This window comes from Myxine glutinosa, chromosome 1 (genome assembly GCF_964187855.1).
Source record: "Myxine glutinosa chromosome 1, kmMyxGlut1.1, whole genome shotgun sequence".
In the NCBI taxonomy this organism is placed as follows: Eukaryota; Metazoa; Chordata; class Myxini; order Myxiniformes; family Myxinidae; genus Myxine; species Myxine glutinosa.
The window spans coordinates 58,991,641-59,013,681 of NC_136261.1; the positions used below are offsets into that span (position 1 = coordinate 58,991,641).

Sequence of the window (22,041 nt, forward strand, 5' to 3'; positions counted from 1 at the left end):
CTCCATGTGCAGCTCCCTCTGTGCACACCTTACATTTGAATGTAGCTGCCACACTGGTTAATGACCCTCTCAGACCACTACATTTTTGATGAACCCACTCAGCGCACATTGTACATTGAATGGAGTTTACTCCGACACCCTTCCTGCACACAGCACAGGGCCACTTCCCAGTTCTTTCCACCTCACCACATGCTTTACCACTTGCCATCACCTTCGTCTTTCCGATATTCACCTTCAGACCTTTTGTCTCCATACATTTCTTCCACTTGTTCATCTTTTCCTTCAGTCCATCCATACTTTCCGCAATCAACACCAGATCATCTGCATACAACAACTCCCACGGTAAACCCTCCTTTACGTTCTGAGCCAGCACCTCCATCACAGCTACAAATAGTAGTGGACTTAGTACCGACCCCTGATGCACTCCCACCTTCACCTCAAACTCACCACTGTTCCCGTCGTCCGTCCTTACAGCTGTGCGCACTCTTTTGTACATTGCCATCACTACTCTGATCAACCATTCCTCCACTCCTAACTGGGAGGATAGAGAGATAACTCTCCATAATTCCTGGTGAGTTATCCTGCCCATAATTATTGGCGAGTTAACAAATCTTTAATCCTTGGGGAGTTAACCAATCCATAATTCTTGGGGAGCTAACCCATCCATAATTCTTGGGGAGTTGACGCTTCCTTAGAACTACATAATTAATAGTAATACAATACAGTACTTGTGTAATACACATAATAACACTTCACCAGTGCTACATAATTCCTCATCATAAGGATAAGATGTCATTTGCCATTTGCAATGAGGAATGTTACATTCTCTTTATATTGGAGAGACAGCCTTTCAAGCCAGCAGTCAAATACTTTGGATAAGCTACATGGCAGTCGTAACAATTTTTATGGCCTTAACATATGCAGAATATCCATAAAAACAAAAATTTGAACAACACCTCTTGAACGTGCTGCACAAATGTCTCGCTGTTGCAGTCCATGTCGTGCTGCGGGATCTGGATGGTATGGAAGAACCACGGGCCCGGGTATTGCATCTCTCAAAAGCTCATCGAAAGGCAGTGCTTCGGCGGGGAGATGCAGGACTGTGCTGCCTAAGCTTGACACAGCTGGTGGTGTGAGTACAACTGTTGCTGTGCAAGGACATCAGATAAAGTGCAAGGTTTCTGAAAATCAAATATAAAGGCAGCTAAGTACTAAAGTTGGTGTGTTAGAGTGGCAAACAAAGCAAAAAAGGCACTGGTATGACGAGCATACTCTATCCTTTGTCTTCAGTTAAAGTACAATATTAATTTTCATCTAACGTACGTAACAAGTTTCTCAATCAGTCTTGGTCAATGAAGGAAAAAGAAAATAGAGGAGCAGAGGAAGGAAGGGAGGCAGGGAAGTCGAAGAGGAGTTCCTTTATCTGTGAGCAAAACAAAAGGGGATGAGGGAGGGGTAAAGGCAAATCTGTTTCCTTATAAGTAAGGGAGAGAAATAAAAGGAGGGGGAAGAGGTGGGGGAGATGGCAGGGGAGAGATTCCACTATTTTGCATATATAATAAATATATGGCTCCCGTTATCGGATATGAGATTAAAGGTAAGTTCTGATAAATATACAAATTAGATATTTCTAGCCAAGAGGCAGGATGTGATTTCGAATGCAGCTTGCGCTGCTGGTTGCATCATTATCTGGCAACACGGCAGTGCCCCTATTATCAGTAAGCTGGTACTCATTTTGCCGATCTCGGAAGGATGACAGGCTGAGATTTGACAGGGTCAACTCACCTGGTGTTATTTCAACGACAAGGGGCTTGAAATCAAGACCCGTAAATCATAAGCCAGCCACCTTAACCGTTAAGCCAACACCAGGCTTAGGAGGCAGGAATTGTAACAGAATAATAAAAATCATTTCCTTAAAAGGTCAAAAATTGATAAGGTTATGAGGTGCAAGAAGGAAAGGAATATGCAATGCCTACCACTGCTTCCTCGGCTTGTATGAAGCCCCCCGTTCCCACGGGTTTCCTTCTGCTGGGGTGGTCGAGTGCTTTCAAACAAAATGTTCACAGCGTGCACAGAGGTTAAGAATGGGGTAAACTCCTGGAGTTGTGGTACATAGAGAGGGGTCGAGGAACAAGAAAGGAAGGGCATGGTGATAATGTGCATTGGTAAAAGGAGAATTCGGCTTGTTGTCCGATAAATGAGGCAGGTGAACAAGCAGAGATAACAAACGTTTTACCTGCTGAGGAGCGTCGGCAAGAAGGTAGTGATGGAATAGACCCATCTTCTGACTGAGGAGGCAACGTGTGACATAGGCACGGGTATCTAACCACTGTGCCAGTCGAGAGAGTGCCCGTGTCAACAATGCACCCATATCCACAGACCAGTTGTATGCATGGGCAAGCACCTGAGCACATCAACCACCTATCACATCAATATGACAGTGTTTGTGATGTGCATCCTGTTATCTGATGCCAAATCAAAGGAGACACACAGCCGTTATGTACGGACAACAAAGTTGAATAAGCACTCGGATATATTTATGGCACTGAAGAAGTGGTGGGATGATGAAGTTGGAAAGAGGATTGACGAGAAGAGGAAGAAGTTCAAGGAGTGGCAGAAGGCGAAGGGTACGGGAACAGAAAAAGCAGAGCATGAAAGTTATAAGGCAGCCAAGAAGGCTGCAAAGGAAGAGGTAGGAAAGGCACAGGAGGCATGTAGGAAAATGTTCGGAGAATGCTTGGATTCGGAAGAGAGTCAGAGAGCGGTATTCAGGATTGCAAAGCAGATAGCGAAAGAGAGGTGTGATGTGATGGGGGTGAGTTGCTTGAAGGATGAAGTGGGCCAAATCGTTGTGGACCCAGATGGAAATAAAGGAAGATGGAAAAGATATATGGAAATGCTGTTGAATACAGAGAATGAATGGGATGGCAACATAGAGAGTAACCCAGTTTTAGGACCAGCAGAGAAGATAACTGAGAAGGAAGTTGAGGAAGCGATAAAAGCAATGAAGAGTAGAAAAGCGGGAGGGCCGACGGGAGTTGTGGGAGATATGTTGAAGGCAGCAGGAAGTTGGGGTGTGAAGAGAATGACAGAGATCTGTAATCTGGTGGTGAAAGAAGACCGCATTCCAGTGAATTGGGAACTGAGTACCCCCGTCCCTCTATACAAGGGGAAAGGTGACCCTCTGGAGTGTGGCTCGTACCGAGCGATAAAGTTATTGGAGCATGGAATGAAGGTATTGGAAAGGGTGTTGGAGAGGAGGATAAGGAAGAAGGTGAAGATCGACAAAATGCAGTTTGGATTTATGCCAGGCAGAGGAACGACAGACGCGCTCTTTATTGTGAGGCAGTTGCAGGAGAAGTACATGGAGAAGAGGAAGAAGTTGTTTATTGGGCTTGTTGATCTGGAGAAAGCATTCGATAGGGTTCCAAGCGAAGTATTGACATGGGCATTGAGGAAGTTAGGAGTGGAGGAATGGTTGATCAGAGTAGTGATGGCACTGTACAAAAGAGCGCGCACAGATGTAAAGACGAAGGACGGGAACAGTGGTGAGTTTGAAGTGAAGGAGGGAGTGCATCAGGGGTCGGTACTAAGTCCACTACTATTTGTAGCTGTGATGGAGGTGCTGGCTTAGAATGTAAAGGAGGGTTTACAATGGGAGTTGTTGTATGCAGATGATCTGGTGTTGATTGCGGAACATATGGATGGACTGAAGGAAAAGATGAACAAGTGGAAGGAATGTGTGGAGACAAAAGGTCTGAAGGTGAATATCGGAAAGACGAAGGTGATGGCAAGTGGTAAAGCATGTGGTGAGGTGGAAAGAACTGGGAAGTGGCCATGTGCTGTGTGCAGGAAGGGTGGCGGAGTGAACTCCATTCAATGTACAATGTGCGCTGAGTGGGCTCATCAAAATGTAGTGGTCTGAGAGGGTCATTAACCAATGTGGCAGCTACATTCAAATGTAAGGTGTGCACAGAGGGAGCTGCAGATGGAGGAAATGTTGAGTTGGATCTTGGAGACGGCGTGAAGCTGGAAGGTGTGAAAACATTTTGCTACCTTGGAGACATGCTGAATGGAGAAGGTGGATCAGACTCGGCAACGGTTGCTCGAGTGAGATGTGCATGGAAGAATTTTCTGGAACTGAGTGGTGTGCTGATGAGGAGGGGAGTGTCGTTGAAGCTGAAGGGAAAGGTGTATGCTGCATGTGTGAGAAGTGTTATGATTTATGGGAGTGAGACATGGGTAATGAGCGAAGAGCAGCAACGAAGGTTGGAAAGGGTGGAAATGCGAATGGTTCGGTGGATGTGCGGAGTATCGTTGAGAGAGAGGAAGACAAATGATGAATTGCAAGAGATGATGGGAATAGAGCCTGTGATTGATGCTGTGAAGAGGACCAGGTTGAGATGGTTTGGTCACGTGTTGAGGAAGGATGAAAGTGACTGGTTGAGAAGAGTGATGGAAATGAATGTAGAAGGACGTAGAGGACGGGAAGACCGAGAAAGACTTGGCTGAAGATGGTGGAAGAAGAAATGCGGGCAAGGGGGTTAAACAAGGGGAGATGTTAACAAGGAAAAAAAAAAAAAAATGCAGAGAATAGGGAAAAATGGAGAAGATTGTCATGGGGACCGCAAGGCTAACCCCCGCTCTAGCAGGGAAAATGGCCTTAAAATGCATGTTGTGTTTGTTGTACTGAAGTAGCATCTCAGAGGCTGCGAGTTCAAATCCAGGTAAAGGCAACGGTATTAAAGATTTGGGATTGTGACCTTTTGTAAACCAAGCTAGTCTCACGAGAATTACCAAGTCACCATTGGATTGTCAGTAAAAACAGTTGGCTCATTAATGACTGAGGGAAGAATAAATCTGCACTCCCTGAATTCATGGTCAGATCTGCAGATAACTGATGTCAGTTCACCCATGGTAACTGCTATAGCTAGATATTTACAGAAGGGCCTTAGAATACTAGACACAGTATTCACATTCATCTAGACACCATAGAATAAAAAAGCAGCACAGCCCAAAAATCTTCCCAACAGAATAAGAAAATAAAACACAGGCAGAGAAAGCAAGGCCATCAAAACGGTGGAAGAACGATCCATCACAGCACCATCATGACCCCATTTACAGCTGAAAACTGAGCCACGTAAAATCAATGTGCAGTATTCCATCATTTATTTGTTAAAACGACATGGCTTGAAGTGCACTTGAAGTCACCAAATTTGCAATATTAAGCGTGTTGACTATAACTGCAATCTGAATAATGGCTTCGATGGTCATCCTGACAACCTTATGGGGATCAAAATGAAGTTGGACGTCTGCACGAGTCTGAAGAGAAAGAAAAATCATCCAAATTGTGAAGTCTACCAAGCATTGCCCACCAACCCATGGGTGGTCCACTAAAAAGCAATTTAATAATTTGATTAGTGGATTTCTGTAGGAGGGTCAGAATATAGTACTCGGACCAACTTCATCAATGTTTAAGGTTGACAGATGTACTTGATCAGCGATAGTCATCTTTACCTGTGTGTCAGAGATGGATATGAACAAGAAACGTTGGCGTGGCACAAAAACAGGAGAGGCTGCGGATTCCATTGCCCTTTCACTCTCTGCCACCTCCAATGACTCAAACCGCTGAAGGCTTTTTTGAGCTGCAGATACACCACAGACATGATGTCATAAAGACAATCTCACAGCAGCCCTTATTTGAGCTGTAAGGTCATGGTTTAAACCACAATGGAGTCAATCCAATTAAAATTGGTATCCCGTGCATTGCATGAACATTTAGGGATTTGTGCATTAGTAGTTGTATCTATCCATAAGCAAATTGTCCTTTTGAGGGGACTTTTAAGATGGCTGCCCAGTCTGCTTAGTGCTTAGACATGTTTCTGGAGGTCAAAAACCTAAATTTTTAAGGTGAAACGTAGGATCATTTGGGCATAACCTGTTGAAAGTTCAAATTATCTCTAAGGTTCAAGCTGACTGCAGGGTTGGTAATGCTGGAATGTTAGGATCCTTTAGCAAACTCTCATAAATAATTCCAATTTGAGTTATTCGAAAAAAAGATATCCGAGAAAAGGACAGTATGTTTCTCCAATGAAGGGATAACACCTAAAATGTTAGCTTTACTGTGTGAGCTTCATACAGTGGTAAGCATGCCTTTACTGACTTCTGGTTGATAAAACCTATCGTATCAATTTCCTGCCAAAGGATCCAAAGGCAGGTGCATCTTACACCAGGATGGATAAACTCATGTGTTTAGACACACACAAGAAAGTTGGAATTCGATTTGGGTATTTGTCTTTCACAGGAATTCATAAAAAAATGTAAGCATGCTCAGCAATCCCAAAAAATTTATTCTTCAAGTGGATGTATCAAAACATCCAATTCATTTAATGCAAATATGAAGCAAGTAAACAAAGACAAATTTCGACCGATGTCGGCCAACTAACCCGTGAGATAAACCTATGAGTTGTTTGGTCTCACAACCAGCTGTTATGGTACATTTATTTATAGTTAACTAGCAGGGGTACCTGGCATTGCCGAGTGCTGTTCTTATCTTATCCCATTAGCATTTTGAAGAAATCAAATTTTGTTTTTTTTCTTCTTCTATTTTTGTACCTAACACACCACTCTACATCCACGAAGGAATGCGGTCATGGATCAATTGATATTATCTTTCACATGGATACAAAGGCCCAGACACGAGAGAGTGATTGTTGCACAATTTATTTTTGTCGAAAACACTTCCTTGTCACTCACTGATGAACCTCAAAGTTTTACCAACATCTATTTGGCCATCTCTGAGAAAAATGGAGACACAAACGGACGGACACACACATACGGCCCACTTATAGTATAGAAAAGCAAAGGTACCTGGCATTGCCTGCCACCCCACCCCATCCCTCTGGCTCCTCCACTTTCTCTCCCACCTTCACCCTCTCCCTCGCTCCTCCCACCTTTACCCTCCCCCTCCCTTCTCCACCCTTCGCCTCCCCTCTCCCACAAAGGTACCCAGCGTTGCCCGGAATCTAGCATTTTAACAAACATTTTAATTATCAAGCGGCAAAATATTGAAAAGCAGTATCAAGAAAATATAACATATTATTGAAATGCTTTTGGGTAGACAATATTGAATGTTTTTTTCCATCAAGGGCCAGAACATGTATACGGATTAAATTTCACTTGTTTTTAATTTTTCACAGGGTGTATATATGGAGAAGTTAGTTAAGGTGGTAACATTTTTTTTTTCAAGCTCTTCTTTCAGCCTTATGAGTTATTGTCGTTCAGATGAGCAGTAGCATTATCTTTAAATTGATGTATAGGTTGTGTTTGTACTATTTTAGTTTTTTGAAAAATTTGTGATTAGTACATTTGAGAGGTCACGTGACTCCTTCGCTAATCTTACCGATCGATTAACAGTAATTTTTCCACATCTGATACCATATTTGACAATTTGAGATCACCATCTCACCAATTATATAGGTATCCAGGTTGAAATCAGAAAACATTTGGGCTTTTCATAAAGCAAATTGTATATATGGACCTACCCTCAGAGTTGAAGGTGGCTCGTGGGCTTATAAGTTATGAATCGCAAGAACATGACTGTTTAAAATCCCTGGGAAAGTGCATCATGGTAAAAAACGTGATCCTATAAAGTTTAGTCGTGAGTAACCTTGGGAGTTCAGAGGATAAGGGAAAATCGTATCATACAATGCAAAGGAGAAGGGGAAAATCGCATCGCTCCAAGCTCCTCATTTGAAAACGATAGCACTGACAAAAGCGATGTATATAGCGATTTAAAGGTATGAAGATCAGGCATTCAATGATATGAGTGAGGAAAGTGAAAACATAAATTTTGAGCGCTTTATCGTACAGAAACCGATGTGGCGTGTTCCAAGTCAAGACACTGTTGAACAGGCCAAAACAAAATGGCAGCTTGAAACCCATGCGAGGACAAATATGGCGTACCACCATCTTGGCAATGCTTTTTTTTGTTTCATGATGAGCACCCCCTAGATTATCTTCATAAGGGGTGTTTAAATTTACTCAAATACCTCGTTTTCATTCATGCACTCCCTGGAGTTCCCTTAGTATGCATGCTAAGTTTTGGACCACGAGGTTTTATGATTTCAGAGTTATGGAGGAGACACACTGACACGCACGCACGTGTGCACCTACCCACACTTTCTGTTTTATCATTATGGATGATAGTCATTTGGTCAAAAAAAATGGTTCAGAAATAAAGGAGAATTAGCAATGACAAACATTGATCAAGTAATATGCAATTAAAGCAAAAATGTATATTCAGATGAATATTTAAGAAAAAGAGATGGTATGTATAAAATAAAATAAAACAACCTTTAGAGGCCATTTTTCCCCGCAAGCGGGGGTTGGCCTTTTTTCGGGGACCGTGGTTGTTGTTGTTTTTTGGTCCCCTTTTTGAAGCAATGTTTTACGGCCGGATGCCCTTCCTGACGCCAACCCTTTTTGTCGCCTTTTTACGACAAACAGGGAATTACCAGTGAACTGGTACTCAATTTGCCGACCTCAGAAGGATGACAGGCTGAGTCAACCCCCTGGCGTTAATTCAGTGATTGACCGGGATTCGAACCCAGGATCCTAGGATCCTAAGCTGGCACCCTAGCCGCTAGCCCAACACCAGGGCTCAATATATATCATATACCTCAATGTGCAGCATATATATCATATACCTCAATCATATACCTCAACCTCAATGTGCAGCATATATATCATAGTTCATACTTAATTTCAGCAATATTATTAGGACAACATTAAAGAAGTTAAAAACAGTTTTTTCAACTAGAGGGCTGTAACCAGAGATTGCTGATGGTTCCTGGTATAGCCAACCTGTAATAGTAGCAAATTGATAGCACTTGAAATTCTGCTTCATAATGAAAAAAAGTTTTTTTTATTTTTTCAATGAAAAAATTAAAGAATCGAAAATTGGATGGGGGAGGGGATTGTGGCAGAGGATGAGGGGGGGGCAAATTGAAAAAAATAATAATTTGGAAATAAAAAAATCAAATAACTGAAAAATTAAATAACGGGGGAATTCTTCTTCAAACAGCGGGACACCAAGACCAAACACTCAACGTTTCCCTCCGGGAATCATCATAAAAGGATCACTGGAAATGACGATCACTTTGTCTAAACAATACAAAGCAAATTATACAAATGTATTTCAACGTTCACAATGGAGTAGTACAATCACCATACTCCATCATGTAGAATGGCTGGTTCAGAAAATAGCACAGACAGGGTCAGGTATGCAAACCCATCAGGAAACACGGAGAAAAAAAAAGAAGAAAAAAAGTGCATGAACGCTTTTCCTTGCTGGAAGATGCAAAGGCAAGCAGTGGATACAGGGAGTAAGAGATAGCAGGGTGCCAGAGAGTTATCGGTAAAGCTAATAGTGTTTGAGCTTTTAGTCACAGGGGTATAAATGAAAATACTAAAATGGCACTCGGTAGAGCGCATACCTCACATAGACTGAACGATTTACATTTTGTATCCCACCGATAGGCTGGATCTGGATCCGAACCTGAACCAAAATCGAATTGGCTTGTTCTTGTCGCCGAACCAACTCATCCACCAAGTTTTGTCAAAACCAGTCCACAATTCTTTGTGAAATATCATGCTATGTATCATTTTTGGCCCCATCTCTCAATGGTGAAGAATCAATGCCATGTTGGATTTATCGGGTTGGAAGGCCTCTGTTTTGTATTATTAAATTACACCCGACTACAGCCACACTTCCTGGTTTATGGGCAGTGGCAATGTGCTAGTATGGCAGACGGCCATTGCTGCTCACAAATAATAGCCTCGGCTGTATGGGATGTGATCTGTGAATTATTTATTTCACACATTATTTATTTTTTTACACATTTTACACACATTTTTTTTTTTTTACACATTTTTCCACATTATTTCTTTATCTCCTATTCTTTATTTGTTCTATGCTTAATTTCAGAGTACATTGAGACATTAAACTGCATAAATTTAAATAAAAACTGGAAAAATTGAGGTGTTCTAAAACTTTTGACCGGTAGTATGTGTGTATATAAATATGTAGAATGGCTGGTATACTGTATATATATATATATATATACATATATATATATATACAGTATATATATATATATATATATATATATATATATATATATATATATAAATATATATATATATATATAAATATAATTATATATATATATATATATATATATATATATATATATATATATATATATATATATATATATATATATATATATATATATATATATATATATATATATATATATATACAGACTTGGCATTTAATATGGAATTTTTTTTTTTCTTGACTTGGGTTTACTTTCTGAACTCAGTATATCAATCTGGTGAGTTTCTTTTACCCTTCGGTGATGTCTTTGTTGAAAGAACCATGTCACTGATTGTCTTTCACAGCAAGAAGTCAACAACAGGATTATATCACAGGTGGCGTACAAAATGTAAGGACAGGTACATTTGAGGATTGGCTTCACAATTGGGTATATAAGGGTTGTTGCGTTCTGTATTAGTGGAAAACAACTGCTGCACGTCTACAAAAGTTATTGCCGCTTCCTCTGGAGATGGTCCGTCAACTTGACAATGCTGTTTGTCATGGAGTGGTGGCTTTACGAAATTCTGGCATGAAACAGTGTGCTATTGCTCGGCAGTATGGCATCACTCAAGGTCAGGTGTCAAAGATCCTGAAACGAAATGCTCAGAGGGGTGTCCCTACTCCAATACCGAGGCCAGGACGTCCATGCAGAACCACAAGGAGAGATGATCGCCAGCTGCACCGGTTAGTCTGCAATGGCCGTACCAAGTCAGCTAATCGGCTTAGGGCTGAGTGGCAGCAACTGACAAATGTGCCTGTATCCAGAAGGCTAGTCAACCAACGACTGGTTCAAGCAGGCTATCGTGCCAGGCGTCCCCTGAGAAAGCCACGCCTGACCAGACAACACAGTCAGCGCCGATTGCAGTGGGTCAGAGAGCACCGTCAATGGCAGCCAGGACACTGGAATCACGTGACCTTCAGTGACGATTCTAGATTTCTGGTCTATCGTCAAGATGGCCACGTCCGAGTGTGCAGACAAGTGCATGAAGCCCACAACGAAGTTTGTATAGTGCCAAGAGTCCAAGCTGGAGGTGGTGGGGTGACCATTTGGGCTGCTTTTCATGCAGGGGGCAAAACTGACCTGGTTGTTCTGAATGGAAACCTGAACCAGTTCAAGTACAGGGTCATTCTGGAAGAAACATTGCTTCCATTTGCTCGTGCAGCCTTTCGAGGAAACTTTGTCTTCCAAGATGACAATGCACGGCCTCATCGTGCTCGCATGATCCAACACTTTCTTGCTGACCGTGGTGTAGAGCATATGGAGTGGCCTGCCATGTCCCCGGATATGAATCCGATAGAGAACTTGTGGGCAGAATTAACGCGTCAAATCGACAACTTTGACCAGCAGCCTACCTCTGTGCGTGAATTGCAGCAGACTATTGTAACTGCATGGCAAGCGATTCCTGTCCAAACCTTGGAAAAACCTCGTGAACAGCATGCCTCGACGTGTACGTGCTCTCCTGAATGCCTGAATACTGTCCGTAATCCCAGTCATAATTTAGCTTTTGCTTTTGTTGAATTTTTTTTTGGCTAAAGTGCAAAATAAAGAGATACTTCTGGAAAACGTACAGAAGTTTAACACAGTACTGTCCGTGAATTGAGTTCGATATCAGTTTAAATCACTTTCGAGGATCAATTTATTTGCTTCGAAATGTCAAATGTGGTTTTTGTTTCTTTTAAAGGTCACATTAACAAAATCTAGAATAATTTCAACATAATTCCAATGAACTTTTGGTTCTAAGTCATCTTGAAAAGTAAGTTCACCCCCACAAAAAAAATATTCCACATTAAATGCCAAGTCTGTATATATATATATATATATATATATAAAACCACCGTTTAGAGACCATTTTTCCCCGCAAAGCTGGGGTTGGCCTTTTCGGGAACCGTGGTTGTTGTTGTTTTTTGGTCCCCTTTTTGAAGCAATGTTTTACGGCCGGATGCCCTTCCTGCCGCCAACCCTGTTTGTCGCCTTTTACGACAAGCAGGGAATTACCAGTGAACTGGTACTCAAATTAGCCGACCTCGGAAGGATGACAGGCTGAGTCAACCCCCGTGGCGTTAATTCAGCGATCGACCGGGATTCGAACCCAGGATCCTTGGATCCTAAGCTGGCACCCTAGCCGTTAGTCCAACACCAGGACTATATATATATATATATATATATATATATATATATATATATATATATATATATATATATATATATATATATATATATATATATATATATATATATATATATATATATATATATATATATATATATATATATATATAGATATATATATATATATATATATATATAGATAGTAATATTTTTTATATATATAATAAATGCAGAGATGTCGATCTAGATTTCACCTTTATTATTCGACATCTCTGCCTTTGTTTATTTGTGACCATAGAGCTTTAATCTCAGTCTGCAAGGACTTGAGTGCCACAAAGTTTGGAGGTGATGTGTTGGTATAATTTATGCACATGACATTAGTATCATGTCATAGGGTCAGTATATATATGTACACGAGACTCGATCTTGTATACAAAAAAAAACAAAAATAAAAACGTTTGTATATCATGGGTGATGAAGGTTGTGGTTAAGTTTCATCGGAAATGCGTGTGTAGTTTTCTGAGAAGAAAGCAAACACCTATTTTGGGTGGCAACCCCCCGGTAGACCCCAAAGGGGCAGATTTTTTTTAATGCCGTGAATAAACTTTGGTATATCACGGGTGGTGAAGGTTGTGGTCAAGTTTCATCGAAATCGTGTATGTAGTTTCAGAGAAGAAAGCAAATATCTATTTTGGGGGGTCAAACCTGGACCCAATTTGACCCCCCCCCCTCCCACCCCCCGTAGATCCCCTCAGACTTCGATTTTCTTTGTGCCGTGAACAATCTTTGGTACATCACAGGTAATTGAAATAGTGTGTGTCGTTTCAGAGGAAATAGCAAATTCCAGTGTTCCAAAGAACGAAAGCAGTGTTCTCAGGGCAAGGTCTACACATTGCACTTTGCATGGGTTGACCCATGCAATTTCCCCAAATGTGGGAAACTTAACTGGACAATTTGTGTTCCCCAATAAGTGATGAAACCGGTCAGGGGGCTGAGGCTCCAACTGACTCCCTCCTCAAACCCATCCTGCTCCCCTCCTCCTCCCCCCCCCCCCCCTCTTTCATGATTCCTTCTTTCATGTGAATTATTAAAACACAATGCTGCATGGTTTCTTTGAGATAGTACACAGTTTAATTGTGTTGAAAATGTAATGGATCACACTCCCCCACCCCCTTCCCCTAATGGGTCCTCATGAACTCATAAGTTAGTGAACCCTGATGAACTCATAACTTGTACATTAATGGAAGATGTTGTGACCCCCTCCCCAACTTCAAACGATGAAGGCATTATTGGGTCAACTACTTGATTCTGCTGTCTATTAGGAACCTTGCCAAAATTAAGTGTGCATTTAATTAGATTAGTGTTAGTTAGAAGGTTAGAGCTTGGGCTTTCACTTTGTAATCAAGTTAGCTAGTTCGGAAGTGTAATTAAGGCAAAAGCTGGAATTAATCTAACAAACATAAAATAAGTAAAAACTCACATCTAGTGGGTGATGGTGTTGGTGAAGGGGCATCTGGCAGGAAAGGAAAAGTGGGTAAGAAAGGCTCGCACAACAGTGTAGAGGTACAAGGAGGAAAGGACCAAAATAGTTGCGATTATTGCTTCAATAACCATAACGAGGTAAGGATCAAAGAATAGATGCTTCTCCGAAATGAAAAAGAGAACGAAGGACAAAGCAGAGTAATGAAAGGGAAATGAAAGGTATCGCAGCAGCAAAACTATCAACATCTTGGCTTTATCAAGACCATTAGTGGAAGCATCTGCATGCAGGAGTTTGTTGCTACTTACAATGAACGTTGAATAGGACGTGCAGTTTGATAATTAGATATACTATGGGGATGTGACCACCACACCAATGGAAAGAACAGTACGTACCAGTCAGGTTCATCCTGCAAGAATGCCATTGAGCAGCATTGCGTCCAACCAGCACAAAGTTCCTAGTTTCGCCAGGCCTTGGAGCTGGACCCTTATAAGGCTTATATGGCCAATAGAGCTCAGGGCCTCCATTTCTACAATGCACAAAACTCTGATCATTAGTCAAGTTTTGTGAGGAAGGTGGACTATAGACCAGACATAAAGCTGGAATCATATAATTCGGAACATTTACGAAGGTTGTAGTATTTGCTTGATGGTACATTTCCACAAATAAGGATGTAAAGACCAAAGGATAATAATGAGATATCGTAATTCTAGACTCCAACGGGGAATCCTCCAACACCTGGTTTTCTTGAACAACCGGAGTGGAGTGTCTTCTGCTAAGGCAAGGACCGTGGGCCCAACCTCAGTCAGAAACGAGTCAAGAAGGAAGCGAGCAGAAAGCTCCACATTGAATGTCAGCACGGAGGGGCAGCCTGCATACAAGACACGCATCAGCATGGTTCAAATATGTACAATCATCATTCTGAACAGTTATAACATATGATAAACAAAACAGAAACTCACCCAGCCTAGCCATATATGCAAGCCAATCCTGGCAGATTCCTTGCAACAAAGGGTGAAGTTTTCCTTTCTCCCCTTCTTCAAATCTACACTGCTCACTTCTATGTTGGCAGAAAAGAAAAGATCAGAAGTTAAACAACTTGCAATGATCATCTCAGAAAGAGTTCACTCGTCATCTCAGAAAGACAAAACTTCATGTTTCGATTTTGGGTTTGAATTAACATTACCCAGTTGATAAACAGACAAGAAAACTGCAAACCCTGAAAATTATGGGATAGGTTATATAAACTGAAAGTTGACAAAGTTGCGCTTCAGTGGGGGAGTTTAAACTTCAGTGGTCGGGTGGAGGTGGGGGGAGCGGGGTGGGAGGAGAGGGGCGGGGTGGGGGGGTCGGAGGGGAGGGGCAAAGAAAAGCTGCCATCCCTTGTATAAATGAATGAATGAATGATCGTTTTAAGGCCATTTTCCCCGCTAGAGCGGGGGTTAGCCTTGCAGGCCCCATGACAATCATGGTTCCCTGTTTGAGGCAATGTTTTTATGGCCGGATGCCCTTCCTGACGCCAACCCTTGGTCACGCTCTTACGATGCCCAGGGATACGGTGTACCTATTCTAAACTGGGGTCCACACCGGGATCATTCATCCCAGAAAGCTGGTACTCAATTTGCCGACCTCGGAAGGATGACAGGCTGAGTCAACCCCCCTGGCGTTAATTCAGCGATCGACCGGGATTCGAACCCAGGATCCTTGGATCGCAAGCCGGCACCCTAACCGCTAAGCCAACACCAGGCTAACATCCCTTGCCAACAACATCCCTTGCTAAGCCAACATCCCTTGTGTCAGCCTTTAATTGAAGCAAGACCATGAAGGGGCATGAGCCTCTCAGTTATTGCAGAAAACAAAAGGAAGGCAACTGTGGAATGCCGTCCAGGACCACAGTTACTCCCACCCCATCAATGGATGGTGATATTAAAGAAAACAAATGGAAGATTTCTGTGGAAAGAAAACAAAGGAATGCTGGCCAGGACCATGGGTACTTCCTCCTCATCTTGAAACTAGTGGACCAGTGAATCATGAGCAATCACAAAAACAAAAACCAAGCAGAAAATTCTGCAAGACTTTTATCCTCCAAATCACAACACAAATGGAGCAAAATCTCCACTCCTCACTTTGGCTCTCCTGCATAGCGGTTCCAGATGGTACTGTTGTCCAGCCAACCTCCAGTTCGGTGTCTACGGCGTGCTAGGACTTCCTCTCGGTTAAGGACAAGATCATCAGTCGTTTTTGGTAAAGCTTGCTCCCCAGCATCACTTTTCCTCTGCGAGGAGGAAACACAGAAATGGGTAGATAGAATGTTTCATTACTTAAGTTAAATAAGTTTTAGTTCAGGGAAGAGTGAAGGTGATGAGCTTAATGATCTATTTCTGCATCTGAGATTTCTTATGTGATTGCAAGTAACATAATAAAACTAGAACGGCACTCGGTAGAGCGCATACTCCGCCAGGCTGAACAGTTTATGGTTTATATCCCAATGATAGGCCGGACCTGGATTCGGGCCTAAATCAAAATCTAATCGGCTTTTTCTTGTCACCCATCCAACTCATCCACCAATTTTAGTCATAACTCCTCCATAACGTTTTTAAAAATATCATGTTATATATCCCTTTTTGCCCGATCTCTCAATGGTAAAGAATCACTTAAAAATTAAATAATATCGTATCCGAATTCATATTCAGATCTTCACCAAAATCGAATCCATTAGTCCTTGTCACACACACAACATCTCCACTAAGTTTCGTTCAAATCCATCCATAACTTTTTGAGATATCCTGTATATCGTTTTTGGCCATATTTCCCAATGGTGAAGAACCACCTTTCGAGGCCATTTCCCCCCGCAGAGCAGGGGTTGGCCTTTTTGGGGTACCATGGTCCCCTTTTTGAAGCAATGTTTTATGGCCGGATGCCCTTCCTGCCGCAAACTCCCAATGGTGAAGAATCACTTAAAAATTATACCAGCCAGATCCGCATCTGCATCTTCACCAAAATTGAACCATTTCTTCCTCGTCACACACCCAACCTCTCCTCTAAGTTTCGTCTGAATCCGTCCACAACTTTATGAGATATCCTGCTAAATATCGTTTTTGGCCCAATCTCCCAATGGTGAAGAATCACTTAAAAAATTATATTAGCCGGATCCAAATCCAGATCTCCACCAAAATCTAATCATTTCTGCCTCGCCACATACATTAACTCTCCGCCAAATTTCGTATGAATCCGTCCACAATTATTTGAGATATCTGGTTCACAGACAGACAGACACACAGACAAACAAACAAGAAGACGTCATGCAGAGCACGATACTTGCACAATCCCCCCCCCCCCTTTCCATCCCCCCCAAAAAAGGTTCCAATTGATCCAGCAAATTGTCCATTTCATCAAGATCAAAATTGACGATCTTGATCAAAGCTCGGGTCAATAGGATAAAAAGGGACGATTTTTAGATGAAAATTGATGACTTTAAGAGTTTGACCTTGAGTTGACCTTTGACCTTAAAATAGTTGGTTTCCCAATTCAGTGAGGAAATATGCAAATTCTGTTACATTTTCAAGTCAATCGGATGAAAATTTATGATTTTTCAGATGGAAATTTATGATTTTTGAAGTTTGACTTTGAGTTGACCTTTGACCTTTTGACCTCAAAAATACTTGGTTTCCCAATTTAGTGACTCGATATATAAATGCTGTTCAATTTTCAAGTCAATCGGATGACAAAATGGCGATTTAGAAATTGTACCTCCAGATGACCTTTGACCTCAAAATAAATAGGCTTCATAATTGTGACAACCTCTACAACTTGGTGAAGTTTCATGACAATCAGTTTAGAATTGTGACCTGTAGGCGAGTGACAAACAAACAGACAAACAAACAAGAAATATGTCGTGCATAGCACAATACTTGTGAAATCCCTAAAATAAGTTGTTGGCCTATGATGACCTCAAAAATAATTGGTGGTTGAATTCAGTGATGAGATATGCAAATCCTTTTCAAATTTCAAGTCAATCAGATGAAAATTGAGGATTTTAGAAAGTTCACAAATTTGGTGACCTTTGGTCAATGTTGACCTTTCGACCCCAAAAACAATAGACTTCTTGCTTATGACCAAACATTTGGTGAAGTTTCGTGAAGATTGGTTGAAAATTGTGACCTGTAGGCGACTGACAGACAAACAGGCAGAATAATGCACAAGACCAATCAATATACTTGAAACATCTGATTTTGCAAGCAACAAACAAACAGGCAGGGGTGAAAACATAATCTCCATCCACCTTCGGTGGCGGAGGTAATGAAAATAAAGCTAGAGTGGGAGAAAAAAGTGACAACTGGATGGTATTCATAGAATACTTACCCTGTGTAGAGTCCCTGTATATAGAGAGTTGTGTCAACTCAAATTTGGACGCCATTTTGTGTCTAAGTGTGTCGGATTAGATATACATGTACATTCGCGATATGGGGTGATATATTCTAAACCTGCTAAAAAAAATTTTACTACACATATTTAGTCTTATTATTACATACAGGTGATATTTGTTTTGTCAAAAACTCAGCTATTGCCGTGAAAAAGAGCTGTGTGGTGATATTAAAAGTGGTATGGCAATGCATATTACAAGCCAACACTGCATATAAGAGCTAACATTATAAGTAAGACAAACCAATGCTGTCGTTCTCTGAATTTTAATAACTTTTAGAAAGGAGTGTGGGCATATCCAATATTTTTTAAAGGGTGCCGAGAGCAATTCCGGTGTCGGACTTCCAGCCGACATATAGTCTAACACACTTAAAACAAATTCTGTACGTGGTATTGCCATATTTCTATAGTGTACAACTTTAGTTTTATCGACATTTATATTCAATTTCCATTGTAATGATTTAACAAGCTGCAAGTCAGCTTCTGTCTCTGACATAAGGAAAACGTCATCGGCATCTAGTAAGATTGAAACGTTCATTTATTACTACACCCTTGCCCAGAACTCTGATGGATATTGCCTGATCGATTAATATGTTTCATAGCTGGCGACTTGGCTGCACAACCCGCAAAAAAATTGAGCAGGTCCCCCCCTAAAATTGCTTTTATGATTGCCGATTAGGCTAAAGATTTTAAACCAAAAAAATAACTTGCCTCGGAATAAGTTTTGAATGGACGGACAGACAACTGAAAACAAAACGGACCATGGGTTTCCCACCCCTATAAAATCAAAATTAATTCCCTCTGAAAAAGTACAGTGACACTGCCCGCAGACTACCCAACCGCAGACCAGGCAATGTCACTGTACCGGGACATTTCATCAATCAATGACAATATGCGGTCCGCTAGGACTACCCGAAAAAAATTGAGCAGGGTTCTTCCCACGGAAATGCATTTTTGGTCAGCTCCTTGAAGATTATAAACAAACACAAATCACTTCCCTTTAAAAGGGTTTTCAACGGACAGACAACCAAAAAAAAACCGAGCAGATAGAATTGCTTTTGAACATCGATCATCAAGCGGCGTGGGCCTACCTGGCAGAGTCTCGAGGAGTCGATCGCTTTCCAGCTCTTTCATCTGACTTTCGCTTCCCAAATTTGTCTTCTGACTTTATCACTTGGAAATCTATACATCTTATATTTCCCAGATTGGTTTGAACAACCAAAAGCAGAACAACCAGTCATTTTGTTTGGCAATAAACAACATTCCCGTACCAAGCTGACGTTTACGCACGGTGAAGTTAGACACAAAATGGCGCCACGAAATCACGTGACCAGAAATCTCGGGTCAGCGCATGGCGCAACTCTCTTTATACAGGGACTCTAACCCTGTGCAGTCAACTTGGTGTGAGCCAACTCTTCTGTTGTTGAAGTTTTTTTTTTGATCCAATATGGCTGCCAGACCACGTGAGCGAGTAAATCATAAATTTATATCCTCGAATATAATTGTTGTGTAGATCACGTTCAATAAATTTCAAACTGATCAAACTAAGCGTTGTCCTTGTCAAATTATGACGTCATCGTCAACAAAACTTATTCCCCATGTGGAGTTCTTTACAATGAGCCACGTTTAAATTTTTTCCATGGAGCGGTTTTGGAGATATAGAGATGCAATATTTTTCGATTTTTCCAAGATGGCACCTGTACCATGTGACCTATATCATTTTTAGTCATAATTATCATTAATTCAGCTGAACACCCAAAACAAACTTCAGCTGAATGATGTTAAAACAGAGTCTATGACTGTAAGATCGCACAGATGTCCTCTACAATGTTCACCTCCTACCACTATTCATGTTGGTGAAACCGATGTAAACTTTGTTTCGTCGGCCAAGAACCTTGGTGTGGTTTTCGACTGTAACATGACATTTTCCAAGCAAGTACTTCAAACTTGCAAATCAGCATACTTTCAGCTGCGAAAGATCGCATCCATTCGCCACTTTCTTACTCCTCAGGCTGCTCTAACTCTGGTCTGTGCCCTTGTCCTCTCAAGGCTAGACTATTGTAATTCTTTGTATGCTCGCTGCCCTCAGTTTGTCTTGGATAAGTTACAAAAGGTTCAAAACTCTGCCGCTCGTCTTGTCTGTAAGGCGAAGAAGTCTGACCATGTTACTCCGCTCCTTGAATCTTTACACTGGCTGCCTGTGTCTGCTCGTGTGCAATACAAAATTTGCACACTATCTTATAAATCATTGTGTGGAGCGGGACCTCACTATCTCTCCGATTTGCTCACTCTCTATGTACCTCGGCGACGGCTTCGTTCAAGCGACGACTCTATGACCTAAGAGCCGCCGCGCACCAGCACCAAGTCATTTGGCGAGAAATCCTTTTCCTTTGCTGCACCTCTGCTCTGGAATGACTTGCCTTCCTCTGTTCGACATGTTGACTCTCTTCCTGCCTTTAAAACCTCCCTCAAAACCTATCTGTTTCACAAGTCTTTCAAAGTCTAAGTCCTGTTTTCCCTTTGGTTTGAGGTGGGACAGAGATCGAGAGTATGTCTGTGTACGTGTGCGGGGGATGGAGGGGGAGGAGGAGGGGAGAGAACACATTTGTGGGTTTTTAATGGGGAGGGAGAGGAATAGGGCAAGAGTGAAGGTGTGTCTATGTTTGTGTATGTGTGTGCGGTGTGTGTGCGTTCGCATGATAATGTAAAGCGCCACGAGGGTCGTTAACTCTGCTTGATGGGGTTATATAAGACTGAATGAATATGAATATGAATGATCGTTTTAAGGCCATTTTCCCCGCTAGAGCAGGGGTTAGCCTTGTGGGCCCCATGACAATCATGGTTCCCTGTTTGAGGCAATGTTTTTATGGCTGGATGCCCTTCCTGACGCCAACCCTTAGTCGCCTCTTACGATGCGCAGGGATACGGTGTACCTATTCTAAACCGGGGTACACACCGGGATCATTCATCCCAGCAAGCTGGTACTCAATTTGCCGACCTCGGAAGGATGACAGGCTGAGTCAACCTCCCCTGGCGTTAATTCAGCGATCGACCGGGATTCAAACCCAGGATCCTAGGATCCCAAGCCTGCACCCTAACCGCTAAACCAACACCAGGGCTATATAAGACTCCTTTATTATTATTATTTAAAAATTGTACCGGCAGAGGAGCTCCTTTGGGCAAAAATTTGTGTCCATCGGACTAACAGTTGCAGAGAATGTTTTTTTTTTCATACTGATCAGATCAAGCGTTGTACTTGTCAAAATATGATGTCATCATGAAGACACCGATGACATCATCATTAACATATCTTATTCCCCATGGGGAGTATTAACAATGAGCCTTGTTTCATTTTTTTTCCATTGAGCGGTTTCGGAGATATAGATGTAACATTTTTCCAATATGGCGTCATAATTATGAATAAAAAATTCTACAGGCGTTCCTATGGTAAAATTTCGAGTCAATCGGACCAACGTTTGCCAAGAAAATGAGTTTTAAAAATGCAGACGCACACCTGTACGCCACATGTAGGTACGCCACACATACGTGCTCCACATGTACGCGCCCGAATGCCTAACCCTTTTTTTTCGCTTCACGAGTGCAGGGTAGAAATAGCAAACATGCATTTTAATACATTGAAGATTGGGGAAAACAAAATACCATGAAAACCTACATACCTTCAACCATATGCAAAAGAAAACAAAAACAAGAGTAACATTTCAATATTATAAAATTTTAAAAATTGTGTGAACTCACAGAAATAGAGTTTTTAAGGCCTCGTCGCAACATCCGGGCACGTGCTTCGCCAGCTGATACTGAGAAGGAGCGAGCCCATTGGCGATCAGGTTGTGGGAACAGCAATTCATC

The 22,041-nt window shown here is 41.7% G+C and overlaps 1 protein-coding gene across 7 annotated transcripts in view; it reads right to left on the reverse strand.

The window, feature by feature from the left end:
* The window catches only part of SZT2 (SZT2 subunit of KICSTOR complex), a 283,208-nt gene that overhangs the window by 45,638 nt on the left and 215,529 nt on the right, over positions 1–22,041 (reverse strand). For 5 of the 7 annotated variants that reach the window (XR_013622459.1, XM_078772210.1, XM_078772202.1 and 2 more), the window contains 10 exons: positions 21,931–22,040; positions 15,879–16,027; positions 14,715–14,812; positions 14,491–14,623; positions 14,148–14,281; positions 13,753–13,785; positions 5,518–5,645; positions 2,237–2,404; positions 1,977–2,097; positions 957–1,148 (listed from right to left, as the gene is read on the reverse strand). Coding sequence is in view for 6 of the 7 variants with exons in the window: in XM_078772210.1 (XP_078628336.1) it covers positions 957–1,148; positions 1,977–2,097; positions 2,237–2,404; positions 5,518–5,645; positions 13,753–13,785; positions 14,148–14,281; positions 14,491–14,623; positions 14,715–14,812; positions 15,879–16,027; positions 21,931–22,040 (1,266 nt within the window). In the remaining variant the exon portion in view is untranslated. Of the gene's footprint in view, positions 1–956; positions 1,182–1,976; positions 2,098–2,236; positions 2,405–5,517; positions 5,646–13,752; positions 13,786–14,147; positions 14,282–14,490; positions 14,624–14,714; positions 14,813–15,878; positions 16,028–21,930; position 22,041 lie in introns of those variants that run through there. The other 2 variants (XM_078772215.1, XM_078772206.1) reach the window with 2 other exon arrangements.